The sequence below is a fragment of the Tupaia chinensis genome, unplaced genomic scaffold (assembly GCF_000334495.1).
Source record: "Tupaia chinensis unplaced genomic scaffold, TupChi_1.0 Scaffold000423_1, whole genome shotgun sequence".
NCBI lineage: Eukaryota > Metazoa > Chordata > Mammalia > Scandentia > Tupaiidae > Tupaia > Tupaia belangeri.
In genome coordinates, this window is record NW_006159928.1 from 8,745,179 (window position 1) to 8,762,453 (window position 17,275).

At 40.8% G+C, this 17,275-nt stretch overlaps 1 protein-coding gene across 1 annotated transcript in view; it reads left to right on the top strand.

Annotated features, from left to right (window-relative positions):
• CFAP54 (cilia and flagella associated protein 54) overlaps nucleotides 1–17,275 on the top strand; it is a 347,206-nt gene that overhangs the window by 203,823 nt on the left and 126,108 nt on the right. The window contains exons 47-48 of the mRNA XM_014590242.1: nucleotides 6,351–6,473; nucleotides 14,068–14,121. Of these exons, the coding sequence (XP_014445728.1) occupies nucleotides 6,351–6,473; nucleotides 14,068–14,121 (177 nt within the window). The remainder of the gene's footprint in view (nucleotides 1–6,350; nucleotides 6,474–14,067; nucleotides 14,122–17,275) is intronic.

Sequence of the window (17,275 nt, forward strand, 5' to 3'; positions counted from 1 at the left end):
ATTTTATATATCATGATATGCAAGAATTTTTCAGTGCACAGATAACTGAATTATCAAAATTGAGACACACTATATTACAATACATTACAATGACTTTAACTGGTAAGTCAGTTAAGGTTGTCAGCTTTCAAGATTTTTGCACACTTGGCTTGAATCTCCTGTGGGCTGGCAACCTAAGCTCTTCGTTTTTCTGCCTGCTTTCCTATCCACCTATGTTCTAAATTCCTACTTTTGTTGAATTGTTCTGTTTTCTGCACCTCTTTAACTCTCATATGGAACTCAGACCCTTTCTGTGTTTTTACACACACACACACACACACACACACACACTCATTGAGACACACATATTTACTCAAGGTCTTTGTTTCTGTTTTCTGACTTTACTGAAAAATGGGAAGACAGGGAAATTTAAGTTGAGGCAAAACAAGTTAAATCAGAATATTTAGCATTGTTGAGCTTGAAATATTTCTTGGCATTGTTTCATTCTTTGTTTCCCATTCTGTGACATAATCAGTGGTGTTTTTCTGGTAAATGTTTCACAGTTGGTGCTAAGAAGCCTAGAAGCTCTGATTTGTAGCATTTGCAATTTTCATGGTATAAATATTGTCCTAACGGCTGACTTTAAACTACCTACTATATGTCACTGAAGATAAATTGTGACAAGATATGTATAATCAGCTCTTGGCAATTGGGAGTTAAACTAGCACATCACTGGCTTAACCCCATATCCCCAGATTCCCCCCCCCCTTTTTTTATATACTCTCTACCCTTCTTCCCCAAATCCCTCCTGTTTTCTAATGAGGGATAACTAGATTTTCCTTTGAACTGTACTTTCCATACAGGCCTGCCCTCGGGCCTATGTTTTCAAACGCATAAAGTTATTGTGTTGTGTTTTCAAATAAAGACCATACCTTCCCCAAGAGAAATTCTGATGCCGTTAAGGTAATATATTTTAACTTGGGAATCAATTATTCATCAGCCTTTAAAATTTCTGGATCACTTTCACTTCTTTGCAAAAAAAAAAAAAAAAAAGCTCTTTTGTTTTGAATTTCTATAACACTTGCATAAAGACTGCACATAATTTTTTTCTCTCTTTTTCTTCTTTTTTCTTTTGTTAGAGGGCATGTGCCTTTTTTCTTTTGTTAGAGAGAGGGTAGGGGAGTGGTGAGTGGTCATGTCATAATCCTTTCTCTTCCGTTTCTCACTCTTTTTGGGAGTTTGGGCATGCATGCACATGCGTCTTGTGTGTTTTTCAGGCCACCAGGTCTGTTACTTGAACCATGGCATCAGCCATGTGGGATTCAGCTACTTTAATCACTAGGCCACAGAGCCAGCTCATCTATTTCTCTCTCTTTTTAACAGTGCTGGCTTTAAGACTGCATAATTCTTGAGGCCAGCAGATGGCATAGCAATTATATCACTGGACTCTCACATGGCCACTCACGGTTCCAGTCCTGAACCCAGTGACTTGAAACTCATGCCAGGCACATGTGCATGCATGCCCCAGATCTCAGTAGAAGAATGGAAAAGAAGGGATTGCAGTGTGGCCATCCTCCCTAGGGGGTTGATTTCTCACTTCCCTTTACTGTCTGTGTGTGTCTCTCTCTCAGGGGAGCACATGCACCCTAAGGTACAAACCTCTAAAAAATGAAAAGATTGCAAAATTCTTGAGGCTAGTACCTATATCTTAGTGTCTGAAGGAATAAAGAAGTGAAAACTGGGAGGAGAGACAGGATAAATATACAAGACAAGAACATATGCCCCTGTCACTCAGTCACTTCCAAACAGACATGATGAGCCTTAAGTCTCCAAGAGGCCAAAAGTGGGAAAATGCTTTTGGTCTTTAGGTTTTACCAAGTAGGTAATATTTATGTTTGAACGAATTGAGCTGGAGAGAGGAGAAAGGAGACATGCTTGGCAAACAATAGCATGAAAGATGCAGAGATGTGAAAGTAGAGTCAGCCCTCTGTGTCCATGGGTTCCACATCCATAGATTCTGCCAACGATGGGCTGAAAATATTTGGGAGGAAAACAATAAAATAAATACAGCAATAAAAATAAGACAATTTAAGATAATACAGTAAAACGACTATTTACAAAGCATTTACATTATATTAGACAGTATGAATAATCTAGACACGATTTAAAGTACATGGAAGGCTGTGTGTAGGTTGTGTTAGGGTGGTCAGTGTCACAGGCTGTGAAGGAATTCACATACTCAGAGAGTTAGCAGAGGAAGGGGTTTATTCACTTTCCAAGAGAGGAAAGAGGCCAGCTGTAGAGTTGTTTTGGAGTTGTAGTGACCCTGAAGGATGGGGCTATGGGTTTTTATGGGGTTTTGGAGGAAAGGGAGTTATGGTCAGGTAATTAATGTGGTCCTGCGACAGGAGGACTGTTGATCTTTTATAACATCTGGGTTGTTTCTGTCATTATCTCTGGGTGTCATACCTGACCCCTTTGATCTACCATATATTCCGTTGGTGTTAGTTTTGGTTGCAGTCCACGACGGGCATAGCAATCTTCATGTCTGAGGACAAAATATTAGTGAAACAAGAATCCTTGATCTTTGATGAGGGAGAAATGGCTGAGGAAAAAAATAGCTGCCTGAAGCACCTCGTGGAGGGGCTGGTGGTGGTGAATGTGTCCTTGAGGAGCTGAAAGTGTCCTTTTGGGTTATGTGCAACTATGATGCTATTTTCCACAAGGGACACGAGCATCTGTAGATTTCTGTCTCTGTGGACAACTATTCTGACTTGCTTAGGGGATAAGGTGGAGGTTTGAATAGGGAGGTTGTAGAAGGTAACTTGAAGACACCAAAAGTCCACGATGTGGAGAAGACCAGGGACCCGGTCTCAAATTCCAAACTATGAGGAGACATAACGTGGAGGTTGAGCAGTGAGAGAAATGAGCAGATAGAAGAGTCAGAATCGGCACTCAGATACATTCTCGCCTGTCTTTAAGAGGCGAGAAGCACAGAAGGGTTTCAATGACAGGAGGCAGTCTAGAATAGCACCAAAAGATGTAATCCAAACAAAGTTTTGGGTGATGCGACTATTTTTTTAACGCGTTGTTAGCACTTGGTAACTTTTTGTCACAGAATAGCCTAAGCACTGGTGAAAAACTGTGGAATTCATTTTAGAGCCTTGAGTTGGAATGGAATTTAATTATAGCATCTGATCAGAATGACCAGGTTTGGTATCTGCTTAATGGTGCAGGTTGCAGGATGAGAAAGAAGTGAGCTCTTACTGGCAAAGTAGGACTGAAAAACTGGACTAGGGTTTTGACAGATGCAATAAAAAAGGGCAGTTTATGGATTCTACAGAGAAGGAATGACAGCCTGTGTGAGAGAGTTTGTCTGACCTTTCTAAAGTAAACTGGGGTCAGCGAGTAGGAAGAGAGAAAAGTCCTAGTCAGAAAGAACTCGCAGCGGCACTTACTGACAGATCAAACAGCCGTAGATGAGGCTGTTAAGCTTCCATAGTGCACCAGTGCCCTTCAGAGAAAGCTTTAAGACCAGTTGGCCTGGCTTCACTTTGGAACTGCCAGCATCTTGAAAGATTTATTACTCTTGACATATCAAACATTCCTAAGAAGTGTACTGATGGCTTCTGTAGTTGTGTGAGTGAAGGACTGAATTATGAGTAGTTCTTTTTGCCATCCGGCCTGTTTGTGTTCATGGGTATTGGTCACTTCTGAAAACAAGTGTCCCTTATTAACACCATGACTTTTTCAAATGGTCCGGTTGGTGTGATGAACTGAAACCAGAGGCAGCCTTGACACTTTGCTGTCGTCCATGTGTGGCAATAAGACAGTCAAGGCCAGAGGAGACTAACCACACACAGACTTTGGGAAATGGCTCCTCACAGGGGTGATGAGAGAGATACTCATTCAGAAACCGAACGAGGTACTGTGTCTCCTAGGTGCCTGCTTCACTCTATACGGCACCGCAGAGGGGAGAATTCAAGGCGTCTGAGCCAGAACCAAAGTATGCAGCTCAACAGACACGCAGGGTTTACTTTCCCACTTAAAATGTTCTCATCTTTTATGTTATTTTCACAACCACTTATCCCTTAATTTACCTTCCTTTTATTTCTTTATGCACTTTTCTCTGAAGGTTCCTAAAATAGCGCTGAGAGAAAAATGAATAAAATGGGTAGACATGCTGAGGATAAATTGATCTTTCTTTTTCTATGACACACACACACACACACACACACACACACACACACACACATATATATATATATTTTTTTTTTTTTTTCAAAGTCACTAGATGTTTTCAAAGCATAAATCAAATTAGGGCCCTGTCCTATTCAAAACTCTCCCATAAGCTGTTACACAGAGGATGAAATGGTAAGTCCCTACTTTGGCCTATAGGCTCTACGTGACCTTCCCTGGCACCATGTACACTCACCTCCCACCCCTCGCTTCCATCCCTGAGCTTCTGCCCACAGGCTGCTCCTTGAGAATACTGGGACTACAAGACCGCTCCCCGCACAACGCACTTGTACTTGAGTTCTGCTCTCCATGATGTTATTCCTGCCTCTCTCTCTTTTTAAAAAGTTTCTTTATTTCTTTCATGAGAGAGACAGAGAAACAGACAGATAGGCATTCCCCAACAGGGTCTTCATAACATGATCCGGCCTCTCTTGGCCAGCCCAGGTCATGAGCATGTGTATGTCCGGCATATGCTAGAGGTCCTAGATGTGAGCCCAGGGTCTTGCCCATGTGGGTCTCCTTGCATTACCACTGCACCATCACCTGCCCCCTACCTCTCAGTTTTTCTCTTGAAGGCCTCCTCCTCAGAGAAGTCCTTCCTGATCACAATCTTGAAAGTAGCATTGTGCCTTCTCATACTGCGTATTTCCCCATGTGTAGCTTCAATTTAGCTAAATATACATCCCAATGGATGTAAACTTCAAGAGGACTTGGTGCATAAGAGGTGCTCAGTAAACGTGTTGAATGAATGAATGGATTTGGTCAGGAACTTTTCTTTATCATTTTCTAATTGATAGTTCCATTGGATTATATTAAAAATAAACCTTGTAAAATGTAGTTACCAATTGATTAATGTTGTTAAGTACCTTAAGAGGTCTTTAAAATTGACAATGTCTGTTGATTATAGGTAAGAAAATTAATGATGGTCTATGTTGATATATGTGGAGTTAATCTCCGGGTTTGACTTTCCTCAGAGCATTGGAAAATATTAGGAGTGGTTTTTATTTTTGTTTTTTAAGCTATAGTTTGCCATGGAAACAAAAAGATTCATTCCATGAATTTTTTTTTTTTTTTCTGGTAGGACGCATGCACTCACCAGAAAGAGATAGACAGAGAAAGTGACATCACCCTCCAGGAAAGATGGCCACGTCACAGTTCCTTCTCTTCTAGTCTCTTCTCAAGATTTTGGGCACACATGTGCAATCACCCAGCGTGATTTTGAAGCCAGGTCCAGGATTCCAACCACATCGTTGGCCTTGTGCGATTCAACTGCTTTAACCTCTGTGTCACCTGCTGGCCCAATTCTGTGATTTTTAAATTTTTTTCTAAATTTTTTAAAAATAAAATAAAAAAAAAAATTGGAGAGATTTTTGCTATAGGGCACGTGTGCTAGCCAGAAAGACAGAGAGAGACAGAGAGACAGAAAGCAAGAAATCATCCCCCAGGGTGTATGGTCATACCGCAATCCCTTCTTCTCCATTCTCCTCTTGGGATCTTGAGCACACACGCACACGTGCCTAGTGTGAATTTAAGCCACTGGGTCCGGCACTCAAACCGTGGTCCAACTACATGAGAGTCCAGCGACACAGCCTTTACACCAACTGCTGGTTCCATGTGATTTTTTTTTTAAAGAACTATTTTATTTAACTTTATTTAATTTTACCAGAGAAAGACAGAGTGAGAGATTAAGAGAAACAGAGAGAGGGAAAATGAGAAAGCAATCCACCAGGTCCTGGACTCGAACCACAATCAGCCATGTGGGAGTCCAGCGCCCTCAACCACTACCTGCTGGCCCCCTCAATGATTATTTTTAAACTTGTCCATGCCTATCATATTTTCCTGTTTGCCTTTGATGAAGTAAGCAACATCTGACAAACAGGCATTGTTTCGAACAGTTGCCTGCTGCTGTTTGTGAGTGTCTCGGTCCATTGCACATGTGGGCATCCTCACACAAACACAGACATCCCCGTTCACTCGTCTCTAGTAAACAGTAATTCACAATGCACTGCCAACATTACGCAGAAAGTTGGCATTTCAGAAACCTGACAATTTTTGTTTTAGCTAAGTTTTTTATTTTATAAGTGAAAGTAATAGCATAATTTAAAATTTCATTTTTTTCTTTATCTTTACAGATAGAAATCCTTATAGATTTGGGATTCTTTTCCGAAGCCTTTAATGAGATAGCCCACATTTTTTATGGAAAAAACATGCCATCCTCAGTATCTGCTGGGTGTAAAGCTACTGGAAAAAACAAGGTAACCTGTTAATTTGGTTCAAAGCCATTTCTTTACCTTTGAAAGTTGTGTTCCTAACATCTAGGGAACACTCCCACAAAAGTGTATTTATAAGTCTCGGTATTCCAAAGCTCTCTGTTAAGCCTGGTTATAGCTAACATCAGGCTTTTATGAGGTTTCTTTTTTTCATTTTTCTTTTTTTTTAATTTTAAAAAAGTTGTTTAGGTTTTTGCCATAGGGCATGTATGCTTGGTGAAGAGAGACGGAAGAGACAGAGAAGGGAAAAGTGAGAAATCACATCCCTTCCCAAGGGGGATGGCCATGCAGCAGTCCCCTCTCCTCCTGGGATTTTGGGCACTCACACACATGTGCCCAGCATGATTTTCAAGCCACCAGATCTGGGACTCAAACCAGTCGTCCATGTGAGAGTCCAATGCCTTAATTACCATGCCACCTGCTGGTCCCAAGGTTTCATTTGTCTAGAATGGAAAGGTGTCTTGGTGGTGGGAGTGTGATTTTGGAGTAGATTTTTTCTATGGAATTCTGGCTCATGTTGCATTTTATTATAGTTATAGATAATTTCACTAGATATATTTATCAGATACTACCTCTTAGGCTTTTGGTCTAATCTTACCAGTTTTGGTTAATGTTCTTAATCAAAATAGTCTCTCTTCATGTCTCTTTTGGGTGTTTTTGTTATATCTACTTTATATCAGGCTAAGAGTGTGTTGTCAAATTTTCTGTTGATTTCTGCGAGGAGAGACCATTCCTCCTCTTTGTCTAGTCTTTCTTGATCGTAAGAGCTGTTTTACCATCATCGTTCAATTTTGCTTGCACACCGGAAATTGACACATCCTTGGAGATGAACACTGGAGTTGACATTTAAAGTACAAAGTAAATCAGAGTGAGCTCTCGTTTTCCTCTGCTTTGAATTCCGTGGCCAGCTGGGACTCACTGGGTGATCTTGCTTTAGGCAGATGCTTGGACCCTCGTAGACCAGCAATAAAGGAAACAGGAGGTAGCAAGTGACTGTGGGGCCCGAGGGAGGCCCCCATGCGAGGACTGAGGCTGACAGACACAGTATGTGCTGGTCGGATTCAAATTTGGAGCACCTAAAAGAATCTAGGGAATAAGCCATAAATCTTGAAAATTGCTTGCATAAGCTGACATTATATTTGCTTATAATATATTCATTACTTCAGCCTATTCCCCTAAAACATACCTACTTATTTCTTGATATGACTGCTACAGCATTGTAATTTATTATAACAGGGTAAGCGCGAGGTTGTCCATAGAAGGTCCTAAGAGGAATGTTGTTGACTAGGCAATAAGATAGTCGTGTGTATGGTTTTGTGTGTGTGTGTGTGTGTGTGTGTGTGTGTGTGTGTGTGTGTGTGTGTGTGTACACACACAGAAAGAAAGAGGGAGAAATCAGTTTGTTATTTTATTCATTTTCTGTGGTGTGAATTAATTTATCTTCCTAGCTGGATTAAATTAGTATTTTTGTGCTTGCTTCTCAGTCCAACAGCCTTTCTTTATTCTAAATGGCTTACACTTGTTACTAAAATTGTAGTTTAATTAGTTGGAAAATATTTAGTGAGTGCTTACTGAATACAGGCACTGTTCCAGGCATGGAGATAGAGCAGGAAAAAGACAAATGGAGTTACTGCTGTCCTAGAGCTTACGGGCCACTGCGGGAGACACACAATAAACACAGTGAACGCAGAAATATGTGTCGGTGGTAACGTGCTACGAGAAACAGTCCAGCCAAGCTGAGGGATCGTGGCCGGGATGGAGGGTTGCTGCTGTGGGAAGCCAAAATATGTCACCCCAAAATGTACTTCTTTGGCATGTTTTGAGATGATGATTCAAAGTGGCTGCAGGTACAGAATTACCCTAAAAACAAAACAAAACAAAACTAATCTTTTGTAAAGGAAATTTCCACCTGCTCACAGTAGGAAAGTCAGCAGCCACACAAGCTGGTTTTTGCTGATGCTCCCCTGCCTAGACACAGGAAGGGGGATTTGCGGGCTGATACCTGGCAGGAAAACAGAATGATCTTTGCCTCTTCTCCCCACACCACTCACAACTTAACCTCCAAGCTTCTGTTCTTTTTCTGTAAGGCATAAAACCGCTTGTCGCCTGGCCCACCTTTGAGTCTCATATGTGTCACACTCCCATGTACATATGTGCATGATTTTTAGATAAATAATGCTTTTTCTTCTAATATGACTGTCTCTTTTTCACAGATTAAGAATCTTTAGGGGAGGGAAAAAGACTTAAAGCTTCCCTACATTGTTTTATTCAGATGGTTTAGGAGGTATTTGAGTTTTGGGTGAAGCTATGCAAAGATCTGAGGGAACAACTCCCAAGTAGGAGGAACTGCCAAGGCAGATGTCCCAAAGGGGATGCCCACAAGATACGGTTGAGGAAAACCAGAGTCCAAGGGAGGTTGCAATAAAGACGAAGAGGAAGGAGTGGAATGAGGTTCCCTCCATAAGACCTCAATGGACTTGTTAAGAACTGGAATTTACTTTAAATGAAGTGGGAAACCTTGCAGAATTTTGAGCAAGGACGTAACATGAAAGAAACCAAGTATGCAAGGAATATTTTGTTTGCTTTTTGAGGAATAGACCACGGGTGGGTAGGATATAAATAGGGAGACCAGTGAGAAGGTTATTGTAATAAATATTGTCATATACCATACTAATGATGATTAGTTCATGAGGGGCTATTTATACCATGGTGGTGCCAGAAGATTGTAATTGAGCTGAAAAAGTCCTGCCACCTGGTGGTCGAGATGGCAAACAATTTCAACTGTGGATGAGGATGAAGGTGAAGAGCTGCTACAGGTCGTTCCTGTTGATTTGACGAATGAATTGTTGGAACTGGAGTAGGAACACATGGCTGAAGAAGAGAAAGAACCCACCAAGAGAATCCACAGTGAAGAGTTTAGCAGAAGCTTATGCAGACCTCAGCAAGTTCCTTAAAATGTTTATAAACATAGATGCTAAAAACCAAAATATTTTCATCATAGAGAGGAATATTAGTACCTTATCTGCTTACAAGCACATCTACAATGGAAAAGAAACAAACCAAGCAAACCACCACGAGCATTTTTCTGAAAAGAACGGTGCCTCCTGAAGAAGGAAGCTGAGACAGAAGAGCAGGAGGAAACTCATAGAACTGCAGGTCCGGGTGCTGCCTCTACCAGCAGGTGAGCCCACAGATCAGTGGCAGGTGTGGAACTCCACCTGCTCAGCCCCCACATTGACAGTGACAGCCTAAAGGCAGCTATTATTTCATTCTCACCTCCTAAATCTCACACAAATGTCCCCGTGCTCAATGCTATCTTGTAAGAACCCAAGGAGAGGAATTCTGAGAAAATGGTCCAGCTCAGCTAAGTTGACAAGGTACAGAACTACCATTGACAACTTCCTGAAAAATATGCTGTTTGAGTTAGATTTTTAGAAGGTGAGGACTTAGTCAAAGAAAGTGGAAAGGCAAAGAAGTTGTTATAATCAAAGATACAGATTCAAGGATTAGCACTGTGAGCTCAGAGAACAAAAGGCACTGTGGATGCTCGACAGGTGTGAAGATTGGTTCTGGTTAGCTCCATGGCCCAGACCTGCAGGTGCCCCATAGTTACCTGTTGAATACATAACTACAGTGACTATGTGAGGCAGTGAATGGCAGGATTTTAAACAGTGAATTGGATATGGACTGAGTCACGTAAGACCTTTTATAGGACCCTACCCCCAAAAATGTCAGGCGGAGGAGTAGCAGATATGGACTGAACTCGTGCAAGAGATTTAAAACAATAAGGAAGCTTGTTCACCAGCCTAGGAAAAAATGTCTTAAACTAAGGCAACAGAGAAGGGCTTTGAGATCGGCTGGATAACAAGTGAGAAAGCTGTGGCTCAAGTCTTAACAAAATGTTCTAAGTGCCTTCAGTAAAGAACTTCTCCAGGACCAGCAGATGCATAATGGTTATGTGGCTGGACTCCCACACAGTAGACCACAGTTCAAGTCCTGGACCTGACAGCTTAAAATTCACACCGAAAGTGTGTGCATATGTGTGTGCCCAAAATTCCAAGAGAAAAACGAGGGAGTAGGGATTTTGGTATAGCCATCCTCCCGGGGGTGGGGGGGAGGGATTTCTCACTTTCTGTCTCATTGTCTCTGTCTCGCTGGTGAGCACATGCACCCTATAGCAAAAATCTCTCTCTGAAAAAGAAAAAGGAACTCTTCCTAGCCAAAAAAAGAAGGAAAGAAGGGAACCAGCAGATGCGATAATGGCTACATTGCTAGACTCTGATGTAATTGACTACAGGATGCAGTTCGAGTCCCAGACCCAGTGACTTAAAACTCATGCTGGGTTATGTGTGTGTGCGTGCCTAAGATCTTGGGAAAAGACTGGAGGAGAAGGGTTTCTGGCATGGCCATCCACCTTGGTGGGGCGGTGAGGGTGATTTCTTGTTTTCTCTGTCTCTCTCTGTCTCTACTGTGAGTGCACGTGCCCTATAGCAAAAATAATCTCTTAAAAAAAAAAATAAAGAAGAGCCTCAGGCAGGTCCTTCAGGGGGTTTTCCAGAAGGCTTTGATGTCACAGGGATGACAACTCCCTGCTTTTATTACCAAAGACTTGTCAATGGGACAAGATATGGAAGTGGAAGAAAGTCCTAGTGATGATTCTAACCCTGTGTAAGCCTAGGTTAATGTGTGTGTTTGTTTCAGTTTTTAACAAAAAAGTTTAAAAAATCGAAAAGAATTAAAAATAGAAAAACATCTTATAGACTAAGGCTATAAGGACAAAAAATTTGTATACCTGTATAAAGTGTTGTGTTTTAAACTGTTATCACAATCCAGTCCAAATATTCAAATATAATTAAAACATTTACAAGGTAAAAAAGTTATAGTAAGTTCAGGGTAACTTATTATCATAGAAAGAAAAACAAATAAATGAAGTTAGTGTACCCTAAGTATACAGTGTTTATAAAGTCTGCAGTAGTGTATAGTAATGTCCTCAGCCTTCACATTCACTCTCCACTCCCTGACTCACTGAACCAGCTTCCACCCTGCCTGCCCCTGGTAAGTACCTTACACAGATGCACCATTTTTTCTTTTATATCGTATTTTTATAACAGGAACAATAAACAAAAAAGTTTAACCCTCTTCTTTTGCTTTACTATATTTTTCTTCTACTTTAAGGGTTAATTGGTAGTTGTAGAATAGCTTCTGTGTAACTAATGTAATCTGTAACTATGATAACAGAGGAAACTTAAGACACTTGTTTTAGACAATAGTCACAAAAATGTAACCAGGATAGGGATCAGGGTCTGGGAATGTTTATGCAGGGATACAATGTAATAAGTTAAATTGGGAAAACTGTAATAATGTTATCACTTAATAGTTGCTCAGGCATCTAGATTGTTTTGCTAAACATAGTTTAAGGAAAATATGTTATAGCTTTCCTTAATCTATCAAAGTATGTCACAACTTTGAGACAACAGATTCAGTGTCACCATAAGAACAGAAACAGGGTCATAAACAGTCACATGAAAGGAAAAGGAGCACAGAACAATTTGGGGAAAATCATGAGAGTAAGAGTAACACTGGAGTTGCTAAATTTATGTTATAGATAACAATGAGTAAACAGGAAGGGAAATACGGTATATAACGTGCTGGGAATTTCTGTGCTGGATGTTGGTTATGAGCTTGTTAGCTCTCGGCCGCCACCTGTGTTCAAATACAGCTAAATAAACTCCTTCCTCCCTCTTGGCTTTGTCTCTCAACTAGTCACAGAAGTGGCTGCTGGATTTTAGGTGGCAACAATTTTACTGTGCTTTTTCTATGCTTAGATACCCAAGTACTTCCCTTCATGTTACAGTTGCCCACGGTGTTCAGTACAGTAACGTGCTATACGGGTTTGTAGCCCGAAGGTGATAGGCTACGTCATAGAGCCTAGGTGCACATAGACTTTGTGTAAATTCTCTGTGATGTCTGCACCACGATAAAAGCTGTGCATTTCTTGAACCATGTCTTTGTTGCTAAGTGACGAATGCCTGTAATCGGGGTGGGACATGCCAATGGTTGGAGTGATAGTTCTGGAGGAGGAGAGCAGTCCGATTCTGGGTACATCGTGAAGATGGAACTGACAGCATTTGGTGATGATGGTTTGGATGTGGGATGTAAGAGGAAGGAGTCGAGGATGACTGCAGAGTGTTCCACCTGAGCCACTGGTAGGGAGCTCTCACACTGAGGTGGCCGACGCTGCTTCCGGCGGGGGTTGGATGTGTTCAGTCTAAGAACCCCAGTGGAGGACCAGCTGGAGAGGTCGTGTAGTTCAGTGCAGAGCACATGTGATCTGGACTTCAGGGGAGAGTTCAGGTTGCAGCTATACATTTGGGAACATGAGCGTAGAGATTTAAAATCCTGGGACTGGCAACCAGCTGGGGATGGAAGCAGAGAGAAATATTGGGTTGTTGGGAAAGTCATGACACATTTTTGCATAGAAAAACCTAGAAAAATACATCCCAATGACCTAATAGAAGTCAGGGGACTGAACCTGAGGGTTATCCACATTTAGAGTCAAGGAAGACGAAAAGGAAAGAGGAAGCACTTGGGGAGACTGAGAAACAAGAGAGAATATTCAACGGCCTCTGCTGTCACCACCACAAACAAACAAACAGTCTGAAACTAATTTTTATATGTAAATTCCAGACTTCATTTCTATCAACTCGCTTTCATAAGATAAATGTGTGGGTGAATTATCTCCCGGTGGATTCTGACTTCAAATTTTGTATTCTCAAAGTTAATTTGCAGCTTTCCAGCTTCAATTGGGAATTTAAAAAGTGTAATTAAAAGAGAAAATGCATTCAGGATTTATAATTAAAATAGGTGCCAATGTTATTAGGCTGCAGGCTAGTTATTTAAAGAAGGGATTAATGAATTAGGTTTCACTTGTAAAAGAAGTAACTGAAAAAGTCTTACACATTACTATTGGACTTTTCACAGGCCTTTAAAAAATTCTATATATTAACATTATAGTTACATTGAGATTCTGTTCTTATCATCAAATCTAAAGTCTCATTACGGACTCTCTTCAATTTATACCACCCAAAACCACTGCCCCCCTTCAATTACTCACCTTTCAATGGGTATAGGCAATAAAGAATATCTTTAAATAAAAAAAAAAAGTCTTAACACTTATCCATACTTTCTTTCAATGGAAACTATATGTGGTATATTGGTTTGAAAGTCTCTCAAAAGCAGATGCTGAGATGAACATTTGGGAGCAAGTGGCATACTGGGGAGGTGACGTCAGAAGTACAGTGAGCAAGGGGTAAGTTAGGAACAGAAGAGAGGGACCCAGAGAACATTAACGAGAAGGGCGCAACTGTGGACACGGGGGCTCCGAGAGACAGGCAGTACGGCGGGTCCCCTGTACTTGTTTTGTGTGCCCCAATCCTGACGGATAGAGAAATGGGAGAAAGGACTGCAGCATGACCACTCTTCACTGGAGGTGCTTTCTCTCTCCCTCGCTCTCTTTCTCTGAGGACTGCACATGCCTTCTGTCCATAATAATCTCGTCCTCTATTTTGTATTTCGACAGATATTACAATCATTTGACACAGGGAAACCTCTGAACAGTAAAGAAAATGTACAGGTATGTTTGCAAAATGTTATAAGCTGCAGATTTAGTGTGGATATTTTTGCGCCTTTGCGATCTGTTTAGTAGATACAATCTTTGTTTTTGAAAATCTGCTCTGTAAGATGATGTTCTGTGTTTAGTAATGAGATTTTTATCTCAAACCTCTGAGAGCATAGGGAGGATTGGATCTTACTGATCTGTTTTTCAGGTTGATCAAATATTGATAGTAGTTGCTGCTCCTAGTTCTCAATTACAGATGTGTATTCAGTCTGTCTGGTTGGGTCACGTGTCTCGAGCTTAGTAGCAATTTTGATCATGAGAAGAACTGTGTACATCCCACAATAACCCACGTGTTCAGGACTGCTTTTACTCATAGCTCTGTATCCCAGTTCTGAGATCATCTGTCAGCCAATGGCTTGGAATGTTTTCATTTGGCATTTTTACAAGCAGGTCCTCTGACTTCCTCAATATTTTCTAAAAAAAAAAAAAAGAGAGAGAGAGAGAGAGAATCAGATTGGTCATCTAAATATGTTCGTTTCTGTCCATAATGGAATACTTAAGATATAAGCATTTGATGACCTACTTCTATTTGAATATCGTAAAGCAGTGATTAAAAAATCTTAGGCATATTTACAACCTGTCTCCTTGAAAGTCTTTGAGAAGGCTCATAACCACAACCACTGGCAAAGGAGGTTATGGACAGGGAAGGAGCTGATATATTATTATAAAAAAAAAAAAAAAAGAGAGAGAGAGAGAGAGAATCAGATTGGTCATCTAAATATGTTCGTTTCTGTCCATAATGGAATACTTAAGATATAAGCATTTGATGACCTACTTCTATTTGAATATCGTAAAGCAGTGATTAAAAAATCTTAGGCATATTTACAACCTGTCTCCTTGAAAGTCTTTGAGAAGGCTCATAACCACAACCACTGGCAAAGGAGGTTATGGACAGGGAAGGAGCTGATATATCCAGGTGACAGTTAATACAAAAAGACAATCCTAGTTTTAATTTTAATTTGGAAATATTAGGAAAATAGCATTCTTTTTGGTTAAATAGGTATTTATTAAATAATTTTGAGAGACATTTCCTCCAAACTGCTTTATGTTTGTCTTCCATAATTTTGATAGGAATAAACCACCTTTTATTAAGTGTAATCTTACTGCTTTTCTACTCTTGTGCCTCTTACTCTACAAAGTTCACTTTTAATTATGATCATCGTTTTTGCCTAAAAATGTGTTTTAATTTATAAGCAGGTTCCTTGAAATGAAAGAACTGGTATAAGGAAGATTCATATAAGTACTCACTCTTCATTTTAGTATCCAAGACCTTGGGGGTGTTTAAGAATATTTATTTCTTTCCAGTCATAAATGCTAGGCAGGGCAGTCTAAAAATGATTCCTTAAGGAGTGGTTCTCAGTATAAAATGATTGTCTGATCATTTCTTTTTTATTCAAAAGGAGACTGACAGTCTAATGGAAACTTGATTTCTATTAGCTAATTAATTAAAACAGTACTGTTGGTTTGCCTAAGACTCTTCAGATTACACTTTATATTTTCTGCAGAAAGGGAGAGAAAGGAGTGTTAAATGGCATTACTAATTAATCTTCCCTGATCCTCAAGTGTTTGTGTATAATTGTCAAGGCTCATTAAATCACTGTTTGCTAGGGAGAGAAAAGAGAAGAGAACTTTTCTCTTCTCCTACCCCCCAACCATTTGGAAGTTTCTTCCCTAGAGAGGGAGGGTCAGCCATTTTTCTACTGCAATTTGGTAGCAGCTCAGGCTCAGTGGCTGCTCCCAGTATGGCTCTTCTGCGTATATTAAGTTCTGTCTCTTAGAGGAGGCTAAGACAAAAGTGAGGGACCAGCAGATAGCATAGTGGTTATGTGGCTGCACTCCCACATGGCAGGCCTGGACTCTGTGGTTTGAAAATCACTCTGAGCACATGTGCGTGTGTGCCCAAGATCTCAGGAGAAGAATGGAGGTAAAGAGATCGCAGTGTGGCCATCCCCACTGGGGCATGATTTCTCACTTTCCTTCTCATTGTCTCTGCCTCTCTCTGGTGAGCTCATGTGCCGCAAGGTAAAAACCTCTAAGAAAGAAAAGAGAATGAACAACAGCAAACCTCCCCACTGCCATCATAGCTTCAAACTCTTGCAAACAGTGGGATGTTTTCCGTTTACTTTAGAATAGTTAGCCCCAGTACCTGCTTTACATTTTAGTTTAAGACATATTATTAAGAACCTGTGATGTGCAAAACATTATTCTAATGCTGTCGGTTGACAATAGAGACAACTCCAAGACCCCATGGAGCTTGTTTATGTTTTAGTGGGCAAGACTACCAATAAACATCATACATAAATAAACAATATATATATAGGTAAATTGTATAGAATGTGAGGAGAGCCATGTTATGGGAGAAAATAAACGAAACAGTGAACAAAGGGGAATGGACGGAAGGGGCTGGGTTGGGGATTATACTGGGTCATTGGAAAAGTCATGACACATTTTTGCATTAAAAAAATAGGAAAATAAGTCATGACTTTTCCCAACAACCTAATAATTTTGAATGGAGACGACCAGGTTGTTCTTCAGTGAGGTGGCATTTGTAAACATGCCTGAAATGGATAAAGGCACAAGTCTATGGAATCTGGAAAAAGAACAATTTAGAAAGATGGAACAGCAAGCGCAGAGCCCCGAGGCAGGATCGCTTAGCTTGGTGAGGTGCGTCTTGGCCAGTATAGCTGGAGCTGTGTAAATGATAGGGCGTCTCTGAGGAGAAAGTCAGAGAGATCCAATTGAGAAGAGCCTTGTAGGGCCCTAGTCATTTAGGCTCTTATCTGAGCAAAATGGGGAGCCAAGGGAGAGTTTGGAGCAGAGGTATGGCCCGACTGTCTTACATTTTCTTAAAGAATTATTTAGTGTAATTTTTTAATTTGACCAAAGAGAGACAGAGGAGAGAAAGGCAAAGTGAGAAAACAAGCTGCTAGGTCTGGGCCTTGAACCGCGGTTGGCCAGGTGGGTGTCCAGTGCCTTAACCACCATGCCACCGGCTAGCTCCGTTGACTTCTTTTTGTTTGGGTGGGGGGAGAGGTTTTTGCTATAGGGCGTGTGTGCTTACCAGAAAGACAGAGAGAGAGAGAGAGAGAGAGAGAGAGAGAGAGAGAGA